At 36.6% G+C, this 19,873-nt stretch overlaps 1 protein-coding gene across 2 annotated transcripts in view; it reads left to right on the top strand.

The window, feature by feature from the left end:
• The window catches only part of LOC127437828 (cytosolic carboxypeptidase 4-like), a 208,948-nt gene that overhangs the window by 75,348 nt on the left and 113,727 nt on the right, over nt 1-19,873 (top strand). The window contains exons 12-18 of one of the 2 annotated variants that reach the window (XM_051693035.1): nt 3,220-3,683; nt 5,894-5,977; nt 7,717-7,809; nt 8,236-8,384; nt 11,909-11,996; nt 12,149-12,278; nt 13,591-13,744. In XM_051693035.1, the coding sequence (XP_051548995.1) occupies nt 3,220-3,683; nt 5,894-5,977; nt 7,717-7,809; nt 8,236-8,384; nt 11,909-11,996; nt 12,149-12,278; nt 13,591-13,744 (1,162 nt within the window). The remainder of the gene's footprint in view (nt 1-3,219; nt 3,684-5,893; nt 5,978-7,716; nt 7,810-8,235; nt 8,385-11,908; nt 11,997-12,148; nt 12,279-13,590; nt 13,745-19,873) is intronic. The other variant, XM_051693036.1, reaches the window with a different exon arrangement.

The following is a 19,873-nucleotide window of genomic DNA, read 5'->3' as shown; positions in this document are numbered from 1 at the left end:
AAGTTTAATGTTCTCCCCCCAAAAATCAAGTTTTTTTCAGGTTAAAGCTCTATGGAGTTTAATTTGAATAAATAAATAAATTAATAAAATCTACCTCCCTAACCTAGACCTTTAACACAAACCTAACCAATAGTGTCCTAAAAATCAAATGTGAGATTATATTTTTTTTATCTTTTAAAATGAACAAAACCGACATCCCTAACCTAAACCCCACACCTAAACTTAACCGATAGTGTCATAAAAGCAAATGCGAGATAAAAAACGCAATAGCTGAAGCAGTCACGTCATTCCATGGCACTTCTATGGCACTTTGGGCTCACGTGTCAACTCGCATGCTTTGCCGGTCTTGAACCCCGGTCTTCCGGATTTAAAGTCAGTCATGCTTGAATAAGCTTGTATATGTAATTGGATATGTAATGCAAGCATTAAAATATATCATCTTTCAAATAATTTGTTAGGCAAGTAAAAGTGTTTGGATGTAATAAGATAGTATTGTGCGGGGAACAGAGGAAAAAAAAGTGTTTTTAAACTCGCAATTTGTGAAAAAAAAAAAAGGAATAAAACATATTGCTGTTGTACTGCCTCTAGTGTTTATTTTAATAGGAAAGTGCAGTGTTATGTAGAACGAGGCACGTAAAAATGATTTTGCAAAAATTCAGTTTTTACATTTTTACTATGAGATCATGTTGGTCATTACTGTCAATATTAAATACAGTTTACTCTCTTATAATATTATATGATTTAAATACTCTAAGCATAACCCTAACCCTGCCTCCATAGTATATATTTTATGCTCGCTCAAAGGAAAAGTTCGCCCCAAAATGAAAATTCTGTTATCATTTATGCACCCTCATATTTTAACCTGTGGGACTTTTTTTGTATGTGGAACGCAATTATTTTTTTTAATGAAAACCTTGATCCGTCTTTTCAAAGCAATGATATTTTGACTCATTTTAAAGCTTAAATAAAGATTAAAAAGTATAATAAATGTAGTCAATGCAACTCGGGCATCATATTCCAAGTCTTCTGAAAGCATACAATAGGTTTTGGTGTAGAACAACCCAAAGTAATTTTTCAGTGAAAATATTCATGAATGAGAGAAGCTTGGTCCCAGTGGCACACGTGTTCATGTGAAGACTTGTGTTGTTTTTTAGCATTAAGTGGTAGATTTAGCCGTGTTAGACATATTTCCAGATCAACATCCTTATTGGTTCTAGAGCCATATTGCTATCAACCAATCAGATTTGAGTGTCAGGTTTAGGCTACACTGTGTCCTAACCACTTGTGTGAAAATATTCCAGCAACAAATAATAATAATAATAATAATAAATGTTATTTGTATAAAACCTTTTATACATCAAGTGCAGCATGATGAAATAAAATAAATAAAAAAAACATTAATTTACACAAAAGTAAATAAAATAATAAAAAGTAAACATTTACACATGCATACATGCATGCCTACATATGAACCAAATGCTAATAAAAAGATGTGTATATACATGTATATCTCTATATATTGTATATTTCTTTATGTACTCTCTGTCTGTCTGCCTGCCTGCCTGCCTGCCTGCCTGCCTGTCTGTCTGTCTGTCTGTATTGTGAACCAATAAGATTTCCCTGTCATGTGTCTTTAACATTCTGATTCATTATCTGATGAATTTCATCTGCCGATAAAAAAAATAAATAAAAAAAACTCGACAAGCATGAATAGCTTTTAACGGTTGGCAGATCTTGTAATTGAATTGACCTCAAACAGATTCATGCATTCCCTGTGTGAATTGAATCATTGCTTTTTCCTTTCACCCACTTGTAAGAACAACTTTGCACATTTTCCCAGAGTCCCACTCCCAGAGCTCATCAAAAGGGCTGCCGTATTGCTCCGTATCAAGTTTATTATTAAAAGAAGTCTCTGAAAAAAAAAAAAAAAAAAAAGAAAACCCTGGCTCTGTGCTACTTTTTAGTGTTGTTATTTGTGGTTTTTGAAAATGTATATGACAAAATGAGGTCCCTCCTGAGACGCAATACGTAGCCTCAGACCTAAGACAATTTTATACAGCAAGTGTTGCAGGATTCATTTATATTAATGTACTGTATTGTGCATTCTTCATTATCCAGAGAAATTTTTTGTCTCGTCTTCATTAGCATTGATGAAAACAAAAAAACAAAAAAAACAGACTTTGTCAACAAACATTTCCATCACTAATTTCGTTGATGAGATTTACACTGACTAACCAGTAGATAAAATCAAGCATGCAGTCATGCACTCTTCTTTAAATAGACAGTCTAAGTAGAATGGGATGTACCAAAGATTTCATTTACTTTTTTAGGATGCCACCGGTTAAATGATCATACTGAACACCTTTGGGATAGCCAATTGGCCACATCGGCCAATATAAGAGCCTAACCTCACAGATGATTGTGTCTGAATGGCTGAAAATTCCCATAGCCCTGTTGCAACATCTAATAAAATGCTTCCCAGAAGAGTGGAAGCTGTTATAGCGGCAAAGGGAGGACCAACTCCCTATTAATGCTTATGGCTTTGACATTAAAGTGTGGAGTTCTGGTGTCCAAATACTGTACTTTTGGCCATGATGTGTATTGTATGTCCAGTTTTTTTGGGGCATGTGGAGATTTACTGTTCACCTTTTCAGTTGAGTCTGGGAAATTGAACCTTAGGCATTTTTCCATTAAATTTATGGAAAAGTAGGAGGCATGAACTTAAATTGTTATTTGGTTGCTCTAAAACCAGCCAGGGCCCTTTGGCTATTTTGATACAGTGCATTTTATGCCTGTCAAAGACTGTAATTGGATGACCCTATTTGCCGTCAGTATCACCCTTTTGAAGTCAATTGAAAGGGAGAAGTGATGTGCCAGCTCTGGCTTGCATTCTAAAAACACTTCTTTATCTTTTTTTTTTTTTTTGCCTTCCTTTCTCAAAAGTCTTGAAAAGATGCTTTTATTTCCTCAAAGTATATTTTTGGTTGTTATTCTGAGGTATTGCATGCAGCAGTTGGAAGTACCAAGGAAAAAAACGGGATATCTTTTGAGGGATGTTTACTGTAACAGCTATTTGTCTCCGTTTGCCGTTTTCTCTCACACTTTTGATTTGAGAATTGCTGATGTGGCCACAAGAATAATGAGCTGACATCTGTTGATGTTCTTTTCCCCTCAAACTGGGTAAACTCTACATTAGCTACGTTTGTTTTTCCCTAACAGTTGAACAAACATGTCTTCCAGGATTTGGATTCCAGCTCTGAGGTTGATGAAAGTGCAGATGAAGACAGTTCTTTGGAGGGGAACTTAAGCCAGAAGATACCAAGAGGCAGGAGATCAAAAGCGAGCAAAGGAGACTCATTGTTGCCCTCCGGCCTAGATTCGCCCAACTCCCTTGAGTTGAACCCTGGTTCAGAGGAAGACAACCATCTCCAGACCAGGGATTTCCACAAGCATTACCTCAACTGCTCCAGGAACATCCGAGAGGGCCATTGCAGCATGGTGGACAAGCTTCTGGAGAAGTATGGGAGCTTTATTCCCAACCACGATCCACGTCTGTACAATGCCACTGCTGCCAATACCAAGTCTATCGCGGGATACTCCATCCTAGCTTTCCCTGACTTCTGGGGTCACCTGCCTCCACAAGGGCAAGAGCCAATGGCTAAAAGACCACCCCATGTTCAAAGGTGAGCAATCAAATCTCTCCTTTTTTGGCTTTTCGGCACTTTTATTTCTAGAGAAATTCAAGAGATGACATAAAAAAAGATGGGGAAAAAAGTGGGGATACCTAGTGAACAAAGCATCACAAACAAGCCTAAATTGGTTTGCTGGTCTCAGCTGGTTCAAGATAGTCTAGCTTGTCAAGGGCCCAAAACCCCACAAAAACCAACAAAAAGACCAGGCTGACAGGCCTAACCACTGTCTCCAGGTAAATCTACTCTTTTCTCTTCTTCATCATAAATGTGTTTGATGGATTGTCTAAAATGCACATATTTTGTACAGCATTAGGTATTTCAGTGAAGCGCTGTACGTCACTGTGGAAAAAACATCAAGGAACTCTCTATTCACCTAGGATCACTTTTAATGTTCAGTATTAAAATATTTAAAGATACAGTTCTTGATTGGAGAGAGGTGTCTAGGAGCACAGCATAGTGCAATTACTCTAGTTTTGTTTCTCATTGAAACTGTGCCATTATAGACTGCGACATGCATCTCATGGTGATCTAACAATTTGTTTTGTACTCTGAAATGCAACAGAAAGCTGTTTGATTCTATTAAGACAATTTCAAAAACCTCTCCCAAGACACCATTATTTGTACAAACTGGTTTATTCTTGCGTTTCTGTACAAATCCCAAATCATATTGCTTAACATTTTTCAAACACTTTTTGTAAATTGCTGCTTCTGCTATGTTAGAATGTTGAGAATGCAAACAAAGAAATGCAAATATTAGACTTTGACACAATTTAAGGTCTATTCTACATCATTATACATTAACTTGCCTGAATGATTGTAACCATGAGAACATGAGTAATTTTGAACTCATAAACCTAATTCAGAGTATACAATCTCACTGTAAGTAGAAATGAAGTGTATTTTCCCTCATAACTCTTGTTTTTCTCTGAGTTAAACTCTCTTGCCTTAAGTAGTCTTTATGTTCTCGCTGCTTGCTTTGCTCTACAGGCAACAAAAGACACTTTTCTAGTGAGAAACCCCTTAAAACCTATCTAATTATGGTAGCCCCCTTCAGTTGAAAACTTGTTTTTGCTGAAAACTTTCTTCCATATGCAAGAAAGAGATTAAACAAAATTGTCATTATTTCTTTTATTTAGCTGTTTATTGTGTTTCCTCAAGGGTAAGATAAGTTTATATGGGTTCTGTAGTGTCATTTTTACTATCAGAAAAATTGTCATTTTTGGAGCCTGAAGAAGAAAGTGTCAGACAAACGATGACATTTTGTCATTTTTAATTCCACACGGTATTTTCCCACTTCATTTTTTTGATAAGTCTGGATTGGAACATTACAGTTACATTTTTGGCATGCCATCTCGTAAAATGTTCATTTAAATGGTTCATCTTAGAAACATTTTCGACATTTTGTGTGACACCTCATTCTCTCAGTTTCCACATTATGAAAATGGCCATTTCAGCAGGTTTCCTCACCAAGATTGTTTCCAATCATGGCTTCCTCCACACCAAATTTAACCTCCTATGAAGGAGAATGCATTTTGTTTTATTATTGTTTTAGTTCTTTCTGCAAGGTAAACATTTTGATGAGAGTGTTTCAGGTTGATAGCTGGCCATGCCACATTGTTAACTAGCTATTTGCTCAACCCAATTATCAGCAGAAATTGGCTCTCAGGACTGGAGCGGCCACAAAGATTGGTTTCTGCATTTCGCGTATTCGCATCAGGCCTAAGCCTTATTCTTCTGTCTTTGTGCGAAAGCAGTAAAACATTGCCAAACAGCCGAGAAAATTAGCCTTTTGGCATTATTGGATGGAAAAAAATGAGATGCCATTGGTTTGATTAGGAAATAGCATCATCCAAACAAAATTGATGCCTTTCGCAGACAACTGGAAATATTTTGCCAGAATGTTTGATATGTGTAGTTTGCAACAATAGCTGAATAGATTTGCATATTAGTCAGTTGTTAAAGTAATGTCTAATGACACAACTGTCACATTTGTACATTATATGTTATTAACAGCTTTTGAAAAGAGAGATTGTTGCATTTATCAACAGCCAAGGGTGAGTTTACAATGAGAGCTCCCCCTGCAGGCAAAATAGTTCACCTTATTTATTTATTTATTTATTTATTAATGCCAGGGTAAGCTAACACAAAAATAATGCCTGTGGTTTACTGATAGTTGTACTTCCTTATTTATTTAATTCCAGAAAGAAAGTTTTCGAAGACATCCAGCGTCTTCTCTGCCCAGAGAAGATCATCAACAAGGTTGTTTTTGACATGGAGGATCCCAGGTAACTCATTTCAGACAAGGGCATCTTCATTAGATACATCCACCAGATAGAAACCATCTTGATGCTAGGCTGGTAAAATCTAAAATACATAAATTGCCTTTGATGCATCTTAATGGGTGTTTCACAGACATGCCAAATTTACTTGGCAACCACAATTGTGAAAGATCTTCTGTACGGTCAACAACATGTGCTTTTTCTTTTCCAAAATGACCTATAATTGCCACAATAAGAATATATACTTGAAATGGATATTTACAGCAGAAATAACTTTCTAGGAACAATCTCTTTTGTGAGTTATACAGGAATTGTTTTTGATCTTGGTTCCATTGCGTATGTTTATCCAGTCAAGTTTGTTTTGATGTGACTGTTGCTGTCAGGGGCATTCTGAGAGGTAAACACCTGAATGGACAATGTCTCGCTGCCACCGCAGATGTTGACGGACAGCTTGTTGTCGTTAGTTGCTGTTTACTGTCATGTAGCTTGTGGGTTGCAGTAGATTACCAATGCAAAGCAATGTTCTAGTGTCAAAGACATGTACAGTACCTCACGCAGACAGAGGTGTGCAGTGATCTTATTTATCTTTTGTAGTGTGATTGGAATTTATTGACAGCGGCAAATGGTGTAGAATGAATTATTTAGCAAGAATCATTGTTAGTAGCGTTAATTATTATCTTGGCCCAACTGTGATGATGAATTCATTTGTTTGTTAAATTAAAATGGCAATATGGCATGATATGGTGGAATATAACATGCTCAATTAACACAGTTGTCAAATAAATGTCTCTTTTTTTTCTCTCATTAATTGTTAATTCTTTCTTTCTTTCTCTTTCTTTTTTCCGTCTTTATTTTCCTTCCTTCATATTTTCCTATTTCGTTCCTTCTTTTTCCTGCCTTCATATTTTTCTATTATGATCATTTGTTCGTTACTTCCTTCCTTCTTCCCTCCTTTCTTTCTTTCTTTCTTTCTTTCTTTCTTTCTTTATATTTTTCTATTTCCTTCTTTTTTCTCTTCCTTCCTTCATATTTTCCTATTTCGTTCCGATCTTCCTTTTTTCTCTTTCTTTCTTTCTTATTTTTCTATTTCCTTTCTTTCTTTCTTCCTTCCTTCCTTCTTATTTTTCTATTTTCTTTCTTTCTTTCTTTCTTTCTTTCTTTCTTTCTTTCTTATTTTTCTATTTCCTTTCTTTCTTTCTTTCTTTCTTCCTTCCTTCCTTCTTATTTTTCTATTCTTTCTTTCTTTCTTTCTTTCTTTCTTTCTTTCTTTCTTATTTTTCTATTTCCTTTCTTTCTTTCTTTCTTTCTTTCTTCCTTCCTTCTTATTTTTCTATTTTCTTTCTTTCTTTCTTTCTTTCTTTCTTCCTTATTAATTTTTGGTTTCCTTCCTTATTTTTCTTTCTTTCTTTCTTTCTTTCTTTCTTTCTTTCTTTCTTTCTTTCTTCCTTATTATTTTTTGGTTTACTTCCTTATTTTTCTTTCTTTCTTTCTTTCTTTCTTTCTTTCTTTCTTTCTTTCATTCTTATTTTTCTATTTTCTTTCTTTCTTATTTTTTCTGTTTCTTTTCTTCTTTCTTTCTTTCTTTCTTTCCTTGTTTCTTCTTATTTTTGTTTCCTTTCTTTCTTTCTTTCTGTCTTTCTTTCTTTCTATTTTTCTATTCCTTCTTTTTCTTTTCTTTTCCTTCCTTCCTTCCTTCCTCTCTCTCTCTCTGTCTCTGTCTCTCTCCCTCCCTTCCTGCAATTTAGTCCACAGTGTTCCTACGAGACATATCCCAGCTCCCTTCGATTCTTCTCCAAATTTGAGAGTGGAAACCTACAAAAAGCCATTCAAGTCCGCAGGTGAAGATCTGCATTGCAACACAGCACACGTACACAAGCACACACACGCACACAAACACACGCAAACATGTACCACAGACAGCTCAGCAAGTGCCCTTGGGCGTCATTTGTAGTGCATTCGCAATCACAAACTCTCTCGTTCTTATGTTTCCACTCTTTAAGCGAGTATGTCTCGTCAACGCATTCAAGATCAAATCAAAATCACTGTCTGCCGAGCAGTTCCGATGTGCTTAAATAAAAGAGCAGATGTTATATTTTCCAAATGAAATGTGGTGGCACAACAACAGATAGGGATGGAGTGAGATAATTCTCTCTGTCATTTATGTAACACGTTTCTGAGTCTGTCTTTCGCTCTCATTACCACTCTCCTATTCTCCCCTATACTTGCTTTGTCTGATTTTCTCTTTCTGTGTCTGTCTCTGTTAGTCACGAATATGATCTGATTCTCAATGCTGATGTCAATTGCTCTGCACACTATCAGTGGTTCTATTTTGAAGTCAGCGGTATGGTGGCCGGTGTGCCCTACCGTTTTAACGTCATCAACTGTGAAAAAGGAAACAGCCAGTACAACTACGGTAAGACATTAAAGGAACAGACCACCCATGAATTATTATTATTATTATTATTATTATTATTATTATTATTATATAATCTATTTGCCCTTATGTCTTTCTAAACCCATATGACTTTCTTTCTTATGCATAACACAAAAGGAGATGTTTTAATGAATATAGCATCCATCATTTTCAACACAATGGCAACAATTGTGTGCATGTTCATGCATGAACTTGCGTTATTTAGTCTTAAAAACAATGCAAATTCTTGCATGAACATGCATGCCACTGTGAAGAGCTTATCTTGTAGCGCACATGAACATGCAATGGAAGTAAATATTTTAACTGCAAATGGCTTCAACTTCATGTTATTTCTCACCAAAACCTAGTAAATGCCTTCAGAATAGAGGAATAGATTGGAATAGAGTGCACAAATGGCATGGACTACTTTTATGATACTTCCTTTTTTAAGCTTTACAGTGAGGCACTATTCACTACCATTGTACTGAAAAGATGGAGGGCTGTGTTCATTGCAACATCTTCCTTTGTGTTCCACATGAAAATGAAAGGTTTCTAATGTTGCCTACAAAGGTTGTATGTTCTATAAATGTTCAATGGTTTTGAGAACTTTTATTACTCAGAGATATAAAAAGAAAAAAAAAAAGAAAAAAAAGAAACGTCCCTTTTTTAGGACACTGTATTTTAAAGATAATTTTGTAAAAATCCAAATAACTTTACAGATCTTTATTGTAAAGGGTTTAAACAATGTTTTCCATGTTTGTTCAATGAACCATAAACAATTAATGAACATGCACCTGTGCAACGGTCGTTAAGACACTAACAGCTTACAGACGCTAGGCAATTAAGATCACAGTTATAAAAACTTAGGACACTAAAGAGACCTTTCTACTGATTCTGAAAAACACCAAAAAAGAAAGATGCCCAGGGTCCCTGCTCATCTGCGTGAACGTGCCTTAGGCATGCTGCATGGAGGCATGAGGACTGCAGATGTGGCCAGGGCAATAAATTGCAATGTCCATACTGTGAGACACCTAAGACAGCGCTACAGGGAGACAGGAAGGACAGCTGATCGTCCTCGCAGTGGCAGACCACGTGTAACAACACCTGCACAGGATCGGTACATCCGAATATCACACCTGCTTGACAGGTACAGGACAGCAGCAACAACTGCCCAAGTTACACCAGGAACGCACAATCCCTCCATCAGTTCTCAGACTGTCTGCAATAGGCTGAGAGAGGCTGGACTGAGGGCTTGTAGGCCTGATGTAAGGCAGGTCCTTACCAGATATCACCGGCAACAATATCGCCTATGGGCACAAACCCACCTTCGCTGGACCAGACAGGACTGGCAAAAAGTGCTCTTCACTGACAAGTCGTGGTTTTGTCTCACCAGGGGTGATGGTCGGACTCACTGAGGCCTGTATTCTGGAGCGGGATCGATTTGGAGGTGGGGTCCAAAGAAGAAGAGGGTCTGTCATGGTCTGGGGCGGTGTGTGACAGCATCATTGGACTGAGATTGTTGTCATTGCAGGCAATCTCAATGCTGTGCGTTACAGGGAAGACATTCTCCCTCATGTGGTACCCTTCCTGCAGGCTCATCCTGACATGACCCTCCAGCATGACAATGCCACCATTCATACAGCTCGTTCGGTCAGCAAGACAGGAATGTCAGTGTTCTGCCATGGCCAGCGAAGAGCCCGGATCTCAATCCCATTGAGCACGTCTGGGACCTGTTGGATCGGAGAGTGAGGGCTAGGGCCATTCCCCCCAGAAATGTCCGGGAACTTGCAAGTGCCTTGGTGGAAGAGTGGGGTAACATCTCACAGCAAGAACTGGCAAATTTGGTGCAGTCCATGAGGAGGAGATTCACTGCAGTTCTTAATGCAGCTGGTGGCCACACCAGATACTGACTGTTACTTTTGATTTTGACCCCCCCCCCCCCCTCCTCCTTTGTTCAGGGACACATTATTCCATTTCTGTAAGTCACATGTCTGTCAAACTTGTTCAGTTTATGTCTTAGTTGTTGAATCTTTTTATGTTCATACAATTATTTACACATGTTAAGTTTGCTGAAAATAAAAGCATTTTTTTTTTTTTTGTTTATCTAACCCCACAACCGCTACCTCACACACACACAGCACACCAAGCTTAAGGAGATGCCTCAGTGGAAGCTGCTAAATCATATCACAGTCTCACATTGCTCTTAGATACAGTGGTGGGCCCGAGAAGCTCTAAAATCTGACACCAGCAGTATATCCCTGGAAAATACAGTGCTCTGGCATTTCCGAGTTCCTCCCTCGGTAAAGTGTTTTCAATGGCCCTTGACTGTCTTTTCCTCATTTTGCTGTGCAGCTGGGCATTATAAGAGACTTGCGCTAGCCCAAAGTCAGGCTTTTATGCCTCTATATTAAATAAGATGTCCTTTTCTGCTGACCTTATTTAAGTTCAGGTAAAACTTATTCCCAACAAACATCCATTTTAAGGGAAGGCTTTTTATGAAATGTCAACGTCTCTTTCTTAGGATATCAACTTAATGTCTAGGTTTAAATACTGCAAGATATCCTTAGGTATTTTGGGTAAAACTTTAGTTTTATTTATTTTAAATATTACCAGAGATGGTAAAAGGGGGAGACAGGCCACTCACTAAAACATTGAGAGGAATGAGAAGAATGGCAACTCTCAGATTTTGGGGGTGGGGGGGTGGGGGGGTCTGATTTGACCATGTCTGATTTTAATGTTGATTTAACATGCTGTTGAAACAGAAGCTTGGAGAACAGTTGTTAGGCAATTTCAGACTTTCACATTCAAGCAGACTGGAGCTGTAGTTTTTGCACACTGCAAAACATAATGTTCTTAATCAGCATCTGTGTAACTTTCTAGTAAAACTTCTACATATCCATAAAACTAAATTATTTACTTAAGAGCAAAAACATTGTAAGATATAAAGAAAAATAGGTAATGTATCTTGAATTTAACTAAATTTAGTGAGGTTTATGCCTAAAGCAATATATTTTGGTAATGTGGTGAGTAAAAATACACCCTTTTTTCAAGATAACACTCTCTAAAAAGTCTTAATATATTATAAAAATGTTGCTTCTCATGTAAATGTACTATATGTATGTTATATTTAGATAATTTACTGTTAAAAATAATACATTTTTTCGCTTGGGGGCGTTACCAAGTTGGCCGCCGACTGAACCATCTTGCTTCATAAGGACATTGCTAATGGATATGCCTTTTCTGAATTGCAGATTTATACTTCACACAAGGGCTTTGATGTTATTTTTATGTATTAAATACAAGGTGAACCAATAGTGGCTTGAATTTTGTACACAAGAAGTTGGCATTACCACATTAAAAGCATATGCAACCATTGTCACTTAATTTGCTTGTGATTATTATCTAAACGAACAATCTGCATGCTTAGCAATTACAGTCTGACCATTGAATGACTAAATGTTCGATGTGGTTCATACCTCACTGGTTGTGGGAAACTTCTTAAAATAATCCTCACTATGTTTTAGGCATGCAGCCTGTGCTGTATTCCGTGAGGGAGGCTCTGGAGGGCAGACCACACTGGGTGAGAACAGGCTCTGAGATCTGCTACTACAGGTAAGATCGACTTGTCTATGGGCTAAACACAGTTCAGTCAGTGTTTTTTTTTTTTTTTTTTTTTTTTTACTTCACCTTGCCTGATTTCACATTTCTTTACTTTTTATTAGGCAAAAACTATCGCAACAACGCTGTTTTTGACTCCCCCACAGAAATCATTTCTGCCCCAGAAGAGGTCAAAGTTCTTCTTTCTACACCCTGACATTCATGGTGACCTTTCAGCATGACGACGATGTGTGCTACTTGGCCTACCACTACCCTTACACCTACACCACCCTCCAGGTGCTTGACTTTACATTATGTGCTCTGTGAGTGTTTTCGGGGTGATCTCACTGGATCTCAAGTAGTGGTCGAAAAATATGTTTTTTTTAACGGCCGATGCAGATGCCAATGTTCAGAGAGCAGGGTGGCCGATAGGCCGATACAATGCCGATATATCACACAATTTAATATAGTAATAAACATACAATTGTTAAAAAAAAATAATTAAGAAACTCTTATTTAGCACTATATTTACTCAGTTTCACACAAAACTTTAACTTTGTAAAAAAGAATCTAAAAAATATGTTATTTTAAATGGTAGATAGCAGTTTCTTCTGATTTCTGTTTAGTCATCACATTTTAATAATTTATTTGCACATGAAGAAATCGTGAATATATTAGGAAGAAGGAAATAACAGTACAAACAGTAATCCAGTAACCATGGATGACATGTCCACATTAGCAATCGCATTTACTCAAAAAATATTGAATCAAACCAATTGTACATACAGTGCATAGTGAATAAGACATTTACTTATAGCATACACAAAGTGATTTTACTTTGAAGTTCCGCTCACGTGCTCGTGAGGATCCAGCACGAGAAGCAATCTTCTGACAGTTTAAATGACCTGGATCACCTGCTTGGATTATCACGGAGTGACCGTCATGATTTGTGAATCAGAGGAACTTTTGATCCTGATCCTGAATTTGATTAGATAATCGCATGGATGATTGTTGGTGCCAGATGGGCTGGTTTGAATATTTCTGTAACTGAACTACTGTTGTACCTACACAATATTAGGCAGGCTGGTGTTAATGTTGTGGCTGATCAGTATATATATATATATATATATATATATATATATATATATATATATATATATATATACTGATAATTAAGCATATTAAATGAGCATAAAAATTATATCTTGTTTAAATTGTAAAAAAAAAAAAAAACTTACGTATTGGTAATATTTGTTGTTCTACTATTAGTTTTTGTTGATTTTGACTAATAATGTGTTCATTTTTTTTACATAATTTTATTACATTATTTGTTTGATCAATGTCTTAAACACAGAAATAATGTTGCTTTGTAATACATTTTAAGAGTCTTACTTTTCTTTATATAAAAATATTATTTATTTATTAATTTGTTTATTTTGGGAAAAATATATCAACCAGACCTTTTATTGGCAAGTATAGGTTAGGTTGAGCCAAAAATGACATATTTAGAAACAAGATATGCAATTTTACAAGATATTTAGAAAATAATAAATGCCAGTTATTACAACTCAACGCTAAAGCAAACATTATTTTTGCATTTATTCTCTAGACCCATCTGAAGATGTTGGAGAAATCGGTAGACCCACGCAAGGTCTTTTTCAGGCAACAAAATCTCTGCGACACGCTGGCGGGGAATTCCTGCTCTTTAGTCACGATCACAGCCTGCCCTTCTTCCAGAGCCTGGAAACACCTGCACCAACTGCGTGAGTCACGCACTAAAACTCACAATGAGTCATATTTATGTTTGTGTGAGTCGACACACCTGTTTACTGAACATCTGAGCATTTCTTAGGGTTTGTATTCAAGAGAGAGTGTGTTTGTGCTCATGAGGTAGAGGGAACATACTCGTACAGTTTGGCAGCTCTTAAAGGCAGTCGCAGCAGCTGAGCTTTGACACCTGTCAGAGGTGGGGTTGATGAGCTGTATGTGTGTGTGTATGTGTGTGTGTTTGTAGGTGGGAGGATACTGTATATGTGGGGAAGACAGTTAGATGAGTTGTCAGTGCTTGACTCACTACCTGAGACATATGTTATGCCAGAGGACAAAAAGTTGAAAGAACAAGGGGCCCTCCTACAGAGGAAGTGACACTAACTCATACTTCTTGATAGTTGCTTCAAAACAACATGAAATGAAAAATGCCCCTTTGTACTTTTAGTAAAAAATAAAATAAAATAAAAATCTTCTTGGTTACAATTCGTCAGCGTATGATATTCTAAAAAATCAAATGTCTTGTTTTCAAAATATGTGATTTTCACTGAAAAATGACTTCAAATTTACGTTTTACTCGAAAAACAATGGCTTTAAAGTTTTTCGATTATCAATGTTCATGTCTGCGTGAAGCTTTAGAAATTAAAGTCAGTAGTTGGTGGCGGGTTACTGTTTTTTTTAATCCTTACTTTGATACCCTCATCTCGCAGTCGAGCAGACAGGTGGGACTGTCGACTGCAGGTGAAACTGCAGAGATAGATATGTTAGGCTGAAGAAACATCCAGAGGGATTTGCTGGGACATGCTGACCCAGCTGCGGGCCACTTCCACCGGGTAGCACCGTTTCCCACCTCTCACCATCTTCTGATGAATATGGAGACGAGACATCTGCAGCTTTCTCCCTGAAGACCAACACAGAGCATCTGGCTGAGTTGGGAGGGTGGAGGGAAGGCCCATTCCAATCCGCCCAACAGCTGACAGTCCCCAACACTCTCAGACATACTGCAAAGTGACATGCTGCCAATTCCCAATGACTGGTGTAGAGAGCGACCTGCTCATAAACTCAGAACCTGTGCAGTTGATCAAAGGCTGTCAGTTATTAATGTGTTTGCATTAGCTGTGATTAAACCTTGTGTGTTTTTGTCTTTGTAATGAAATCACATAATCAAACTATATACATGCATTTTCTTTTGGGAATCAATGGCTAATGAAATCACTGACACGGAAATGGCTTCCCATAACTTGAATACAAACAATCACTGATACTGTAATAGCAGCATCAGGTTTTGAATGCGAATCATAGCGTACTGCAGCTTTTGAAAGCCTTAGGGCTGTTCACATCGGTTCAAATTTGTGTCCATTTGCACTGTTTGTCTGTTGTTTTTCAATGTAACCATGCGCTAGACAGACGTCTTTTAATTGCCGCATTTTCTAGATGCCGTTTCGAGACAACTGTGTTCTGTTAAATTATTTGCTGTTTAGCTTTTTTGTGCATTAACACTTTTAGTCTGAACTAAGTAGTGAACTAAGCTTTAATGATTGATATTTTAAATATATTTTTAGAGAATGGATTTCTTGATATTTTTGTCCTTCACTGACCCATAAAATAGTAAATCCATATTGAAAAAGCTAGGCAATGGAAAAGAAAATGTGTTGGGGAACATTAATTTAAAAAGTAATACATTACATTATCGGTCACACATTTTTTACCTTTCCATGTTTTTTGTGATTACTGGATAAGGATTTTTTATTTTTTTAATAACTCTATTTCAGACCAGTTCGCTAATGAATAATTCAGACAGATTTATGAAGTGGTTTGGGCGAATCATTGTTAAAGGGATAGTTCTCCCAAAAATTTAAATCCTCTCATCATTTACTCACCCTCATAATATCCCAGGTGTGTATGACTTTCTTTCTTCACCAGAACACATTTGACGGAAATTAGAAAAATATCTTAGCTCAGTAGGTCCTTAAAATGCAAGTAGATGGTGATTTGACTTTTGAAGCGCCAAAAAGAACAGATAGACAGCATAAACGTCATCCATACAACTCCAGCTGTTAAATTAACATCTTCTAAAGTGACACGATCACTTTTGGTGTGAAAAAGATATATATTTTAGTACTTTTATAACTATAAATCATCCTTCCGGTCAGCAGCAGTATGCGCATGTGATGTAATCACGTTGGCACGTGAGACACATGAGAACAGACGCACATGCGACACACCTGGAAGAGCAGCACTATTTACAAATGAGGAACGCTGTACAGTAACTTTGCTGATTGTGGTTTAGATTTATCTGTTTTTTTACTCACAATGGTGCGTTTGTGTGCTTATCCTGGATGTCTCAACTGAGAGGAGAACGTGAGATTACATCTGTATCATGGCAACGCGAATACGTCACACGAGAGACCGCACGATCTCCACCCTCTCGTGAAGCTTACCGGAAGCGTTGGATTATAGTTAAAAAGTACTTAAATATTGATCTTTTTCACACCAAAAGAGATTGTATCACTTTAGAAGACATTCATTTAACAGCTGGAGTCGTATGGATGTCGTTTATGCTGACTGTCTGTGAGTTTTGGCGCTTCAGAAGTCAAATCACCATCCACTTGCATTTTAAGGACCTACTGAGCTGAGATATTTTTCTGTTTTTCTTCAAATGTGTTCTGCTGAAGAAAGAAAGTCATACACACCTGGGATATCATGAGGGTAAGTAAATAATAAGAGAATTTACATTTTTGGATGAACTATCCCATTAAGGACCGAAAGAACAATTAATTAAAAAACCAGACATCACTTCAGCAGAGCTTAGTTATAAAAAAGTATATTCACCATATTCATGTCGAAATATCTGTGACTTACTATGACTTTAAAGATTTTAATACTTTTCATGACAATTTAAAAATTCCCTGATAATTCCAATTTTCCATGACTGTGGGAACCCTGATTATTGTGTTTAAAAAAATTTATTACTTTTTAACTTTTGCCTTACTTTTTCTCACTTCCCATTGGCTAAGGTCCACTTTATTTTAATGCTATGCTTGGTCTATAGGCATTTATTTTTTAAGTTGTATATTTTGCTGCAGACAATTGTTTGGCCCCCAGACATTTTTTTCTTCATGTGACGACTATACACACCTGTATAGATGTTGTGGCACTTGCAGTACATAAGTCTATAGGACTATGTTATAGTGAAATGAGGGTTTCAAATGTGATTGACATTAAACAAATTCAGGAAATTTAAATCTTTGTTCGGACAAACACATAGTGCCACCCCAGACTACTGCCATTGGTTGAGAGAATGTTGTTATGTCTGGCTTGTCAGGATGCAAACAGAGCAAACAGATCAAACAGAGCAATATTTTGATAGCACCACAGTGTTTCACTTTCAGGGAAATCAACCCTAAAAATAGCTTACTTATAGTTGCACATTGAACTAAAATAGGACTAGTCATTTTAATGTAAAAAACTGCACACATCAGCTTTAAAATCACCTTAAAGAGATTTGCAGTTCCATCCAGAAACGTTCAGTCTACCAAATATAAAGAAAAAAGTTGTATTTTCTCTTCAGTTAGCACACAGTTGTATTGTGACAGCCACTGCAGCAGTCAAGCACAGCCTTACTGCGGTGAACAGCATCCAACGAGATTCATGCGGCTCTGTGTAAACATCAAGCCCCAAACACACACACTCACACAGGCAGGGCACCTCATCCATCTGCCATCGTCCTGCTGAGTGTGTCGGCCCAGCTGACACCATACTGAAACATCACAATGCATTTCATTAACCTGAACATCCATACTTAAAAAAAACAAAACAAAAAAAAAAAAACACCTGCACCAGCACGAAGAGTCTGTGTGTCATTAAATCAGGCTAACTACTATCAATGAATCGATTTCTTACATAATAAATCTTTTACATAAATAGGGGAGATCTGGGCTACTGGTCGCACTTTTTACTCTAAAATATTTCTCAGGCTAGGTTTTGGAAAGTCAGTTTCTGTACTTGGCATATGCCTTAAAGTCTTGGCTACAAAAAAATAAATAAAATAAAAAAAGCTATTGAACATTTCCACCATTATCGCCAAGGAAGAAAAAGATTCAGTTCACTGAACACTCATGGGTTTTATGTGACAACATGGCACATTTTGTTGTTGCACCATATGGGGTATGTTGTCAATGAAACCTGCCTTAACAGCTTAGTATAGACATTTCAGCAAAATTCAACAAGTAAAATAATGATAAAAAAAAAAAATTATAAAAAAAAAAAAAAAAAAAAAAAAAAAAAAATTATATCGAACCATTGTTATGGCCAACAAATATTGTAAATATTATGAATTGTATTAATGTATAATATTTAAAACACATGTGACAACTTGCCCTGACCTGACATTTATGAAAAAAATAAAATAAAAAAGAAAGAAAGAAAAAAATAAAGAAATTTTTTGTTTAAAATCTACCTTCATTATTTAGTTGCATTACTTGCATGATATTTAGTTTGGAGGATCACAGTCACAAACATTTGTGTAATTTAAAGGTGTTGTGATTTTTTCATGCAAAAGTATGCAAAAAAAATGTTCAACTACTCCCTTAAAGTTATTAATGAAATACGTGTCCTGAGATATCTCGCTGGTTTCTGTGACAGCTGTAGACTTTTTAAACAGCAAACAAAAATGTGTCTGCGGACCGTGGACATTGACACTTTTAACCTGTCAGTCATTTTGCTCGTTCTTATAGTGTTGTATTTGAAGCGGATCATTGAGGCTTTGATTCATAATATTTGTCAGTTGAGGGCACTATTGTGCCACTGTTGAATTTGACAGCCATAGGAACAAACAATGCTGCTCTTTTGCTCGGTTTTGGTCTCAAAATTATCTTTGGAGAGCGGGGGTTTTGGAATGAGGGGGTGTGGCTTATTCAACATCTCAGTCACGTGAAATCTTTAGAACAAAATCGCTTACAGCACCTTTAAGACAACTTTGAATTAGCTGTTTGAAACCAACATACAAAACAACTATTAGAGAAAACACATTTGTGTTATTAAACTTTTACTAAAAACCTTATAGTTACTGAGATAAAGCCCTTGTGACAATTTTCCCATGTGACAAGTTTCCCTGGTCTCCCCTATACGCTGCAACCTTCTGTGTGAACTGTAAACATATGCAGGCAATTCGAGGCAAAACATGCCAACAAACTGTGACATTTGCCTTCAGAGGATTACACCTTAATTAGCACATTGGGGTGTAGCGGCCTTAACACACGAACTCTGCTTTTACACATAGCCACAACAATTCAACAATTTCTCTCAGCTGTACTGCTTATGAGAACCCAGTCTGCTGCTTTATTGAATTAAAGGCCTCTGATATGATTAATGGTAATCGGTGGCACCCAGCATCAATAACCACAAACAAATTAAGCCGTTTCTATAAGCCAATGGTGATTAGGAGGTGGTGCGGGTCACTGCTTGTTTCTGTGTGTACAAGAGAGAAAGCTAATGGCCACCGTTTTGGAATGAGGACTTGTTATTACGACTTATCAGACATGCTGTGTCAGCTTTTGTTTATTAGAAAGCCATGTAGCTGACCAACAGAATGACAAGGATTAAATGAAAGCAGAGGTAATTCAACCGTATGAACTTTGGGGATTCATTTTTGCTTGGGTTATTTTTTGCTCACAGGCTCCTAATTAAATACATCCCTTTGATTAGCTGTACCTGTAACCATATTTGAACTTTTATATATATAGTATATATATATATATATATATATATATATATATATATATATATATATATATATATATATATATATATATATATATACAGTATATATTTAAAAAAAAATGTTTATTTTTTTATTTTTTTATTTTTTTTATCTAAAAGCTGTTGCACCTATGCTGAAGTATGCTGAAAATGAAGTAAAAGTGTCATGCACCACTTCCTAAATAATAAAGGTGAAATGTTACATAATGAAAACAATTGTTATTAGCAGTTATACAGTATTATAGCAGCAGAGTACTTATATTTTAAAATGTCATGGTCAAAAAGATGTACGCAGTAATATCCATATTAATATCTGCACTGACACCTAGATGTAGCTCCACGCAAAGAACAGAAGTTCTCAATTA

Source organism: Myxocyprinus asiaticus, chromosome 48 (genome assembly GCF_019703515.2).
Source record: "Myxocyprinus asiaticus isolate MX2 ecotype Aquarium Trade chromosome 48, UBuf_Myxa_2, whole genome shotgun sequence".
NCBI classification, from domain to species: Eukaryota; Metazoa; Chordata; class Actinopteri; order Cypriniformes; family Catostomidae; genus Myxocyprinus; species Myxocyprinus asiaticus.
The sequence above is the reverse complement of the archived record's forward strand: the minus strand, read 5'-3'. Positions and strand labels throughout refer to the sequence as shown.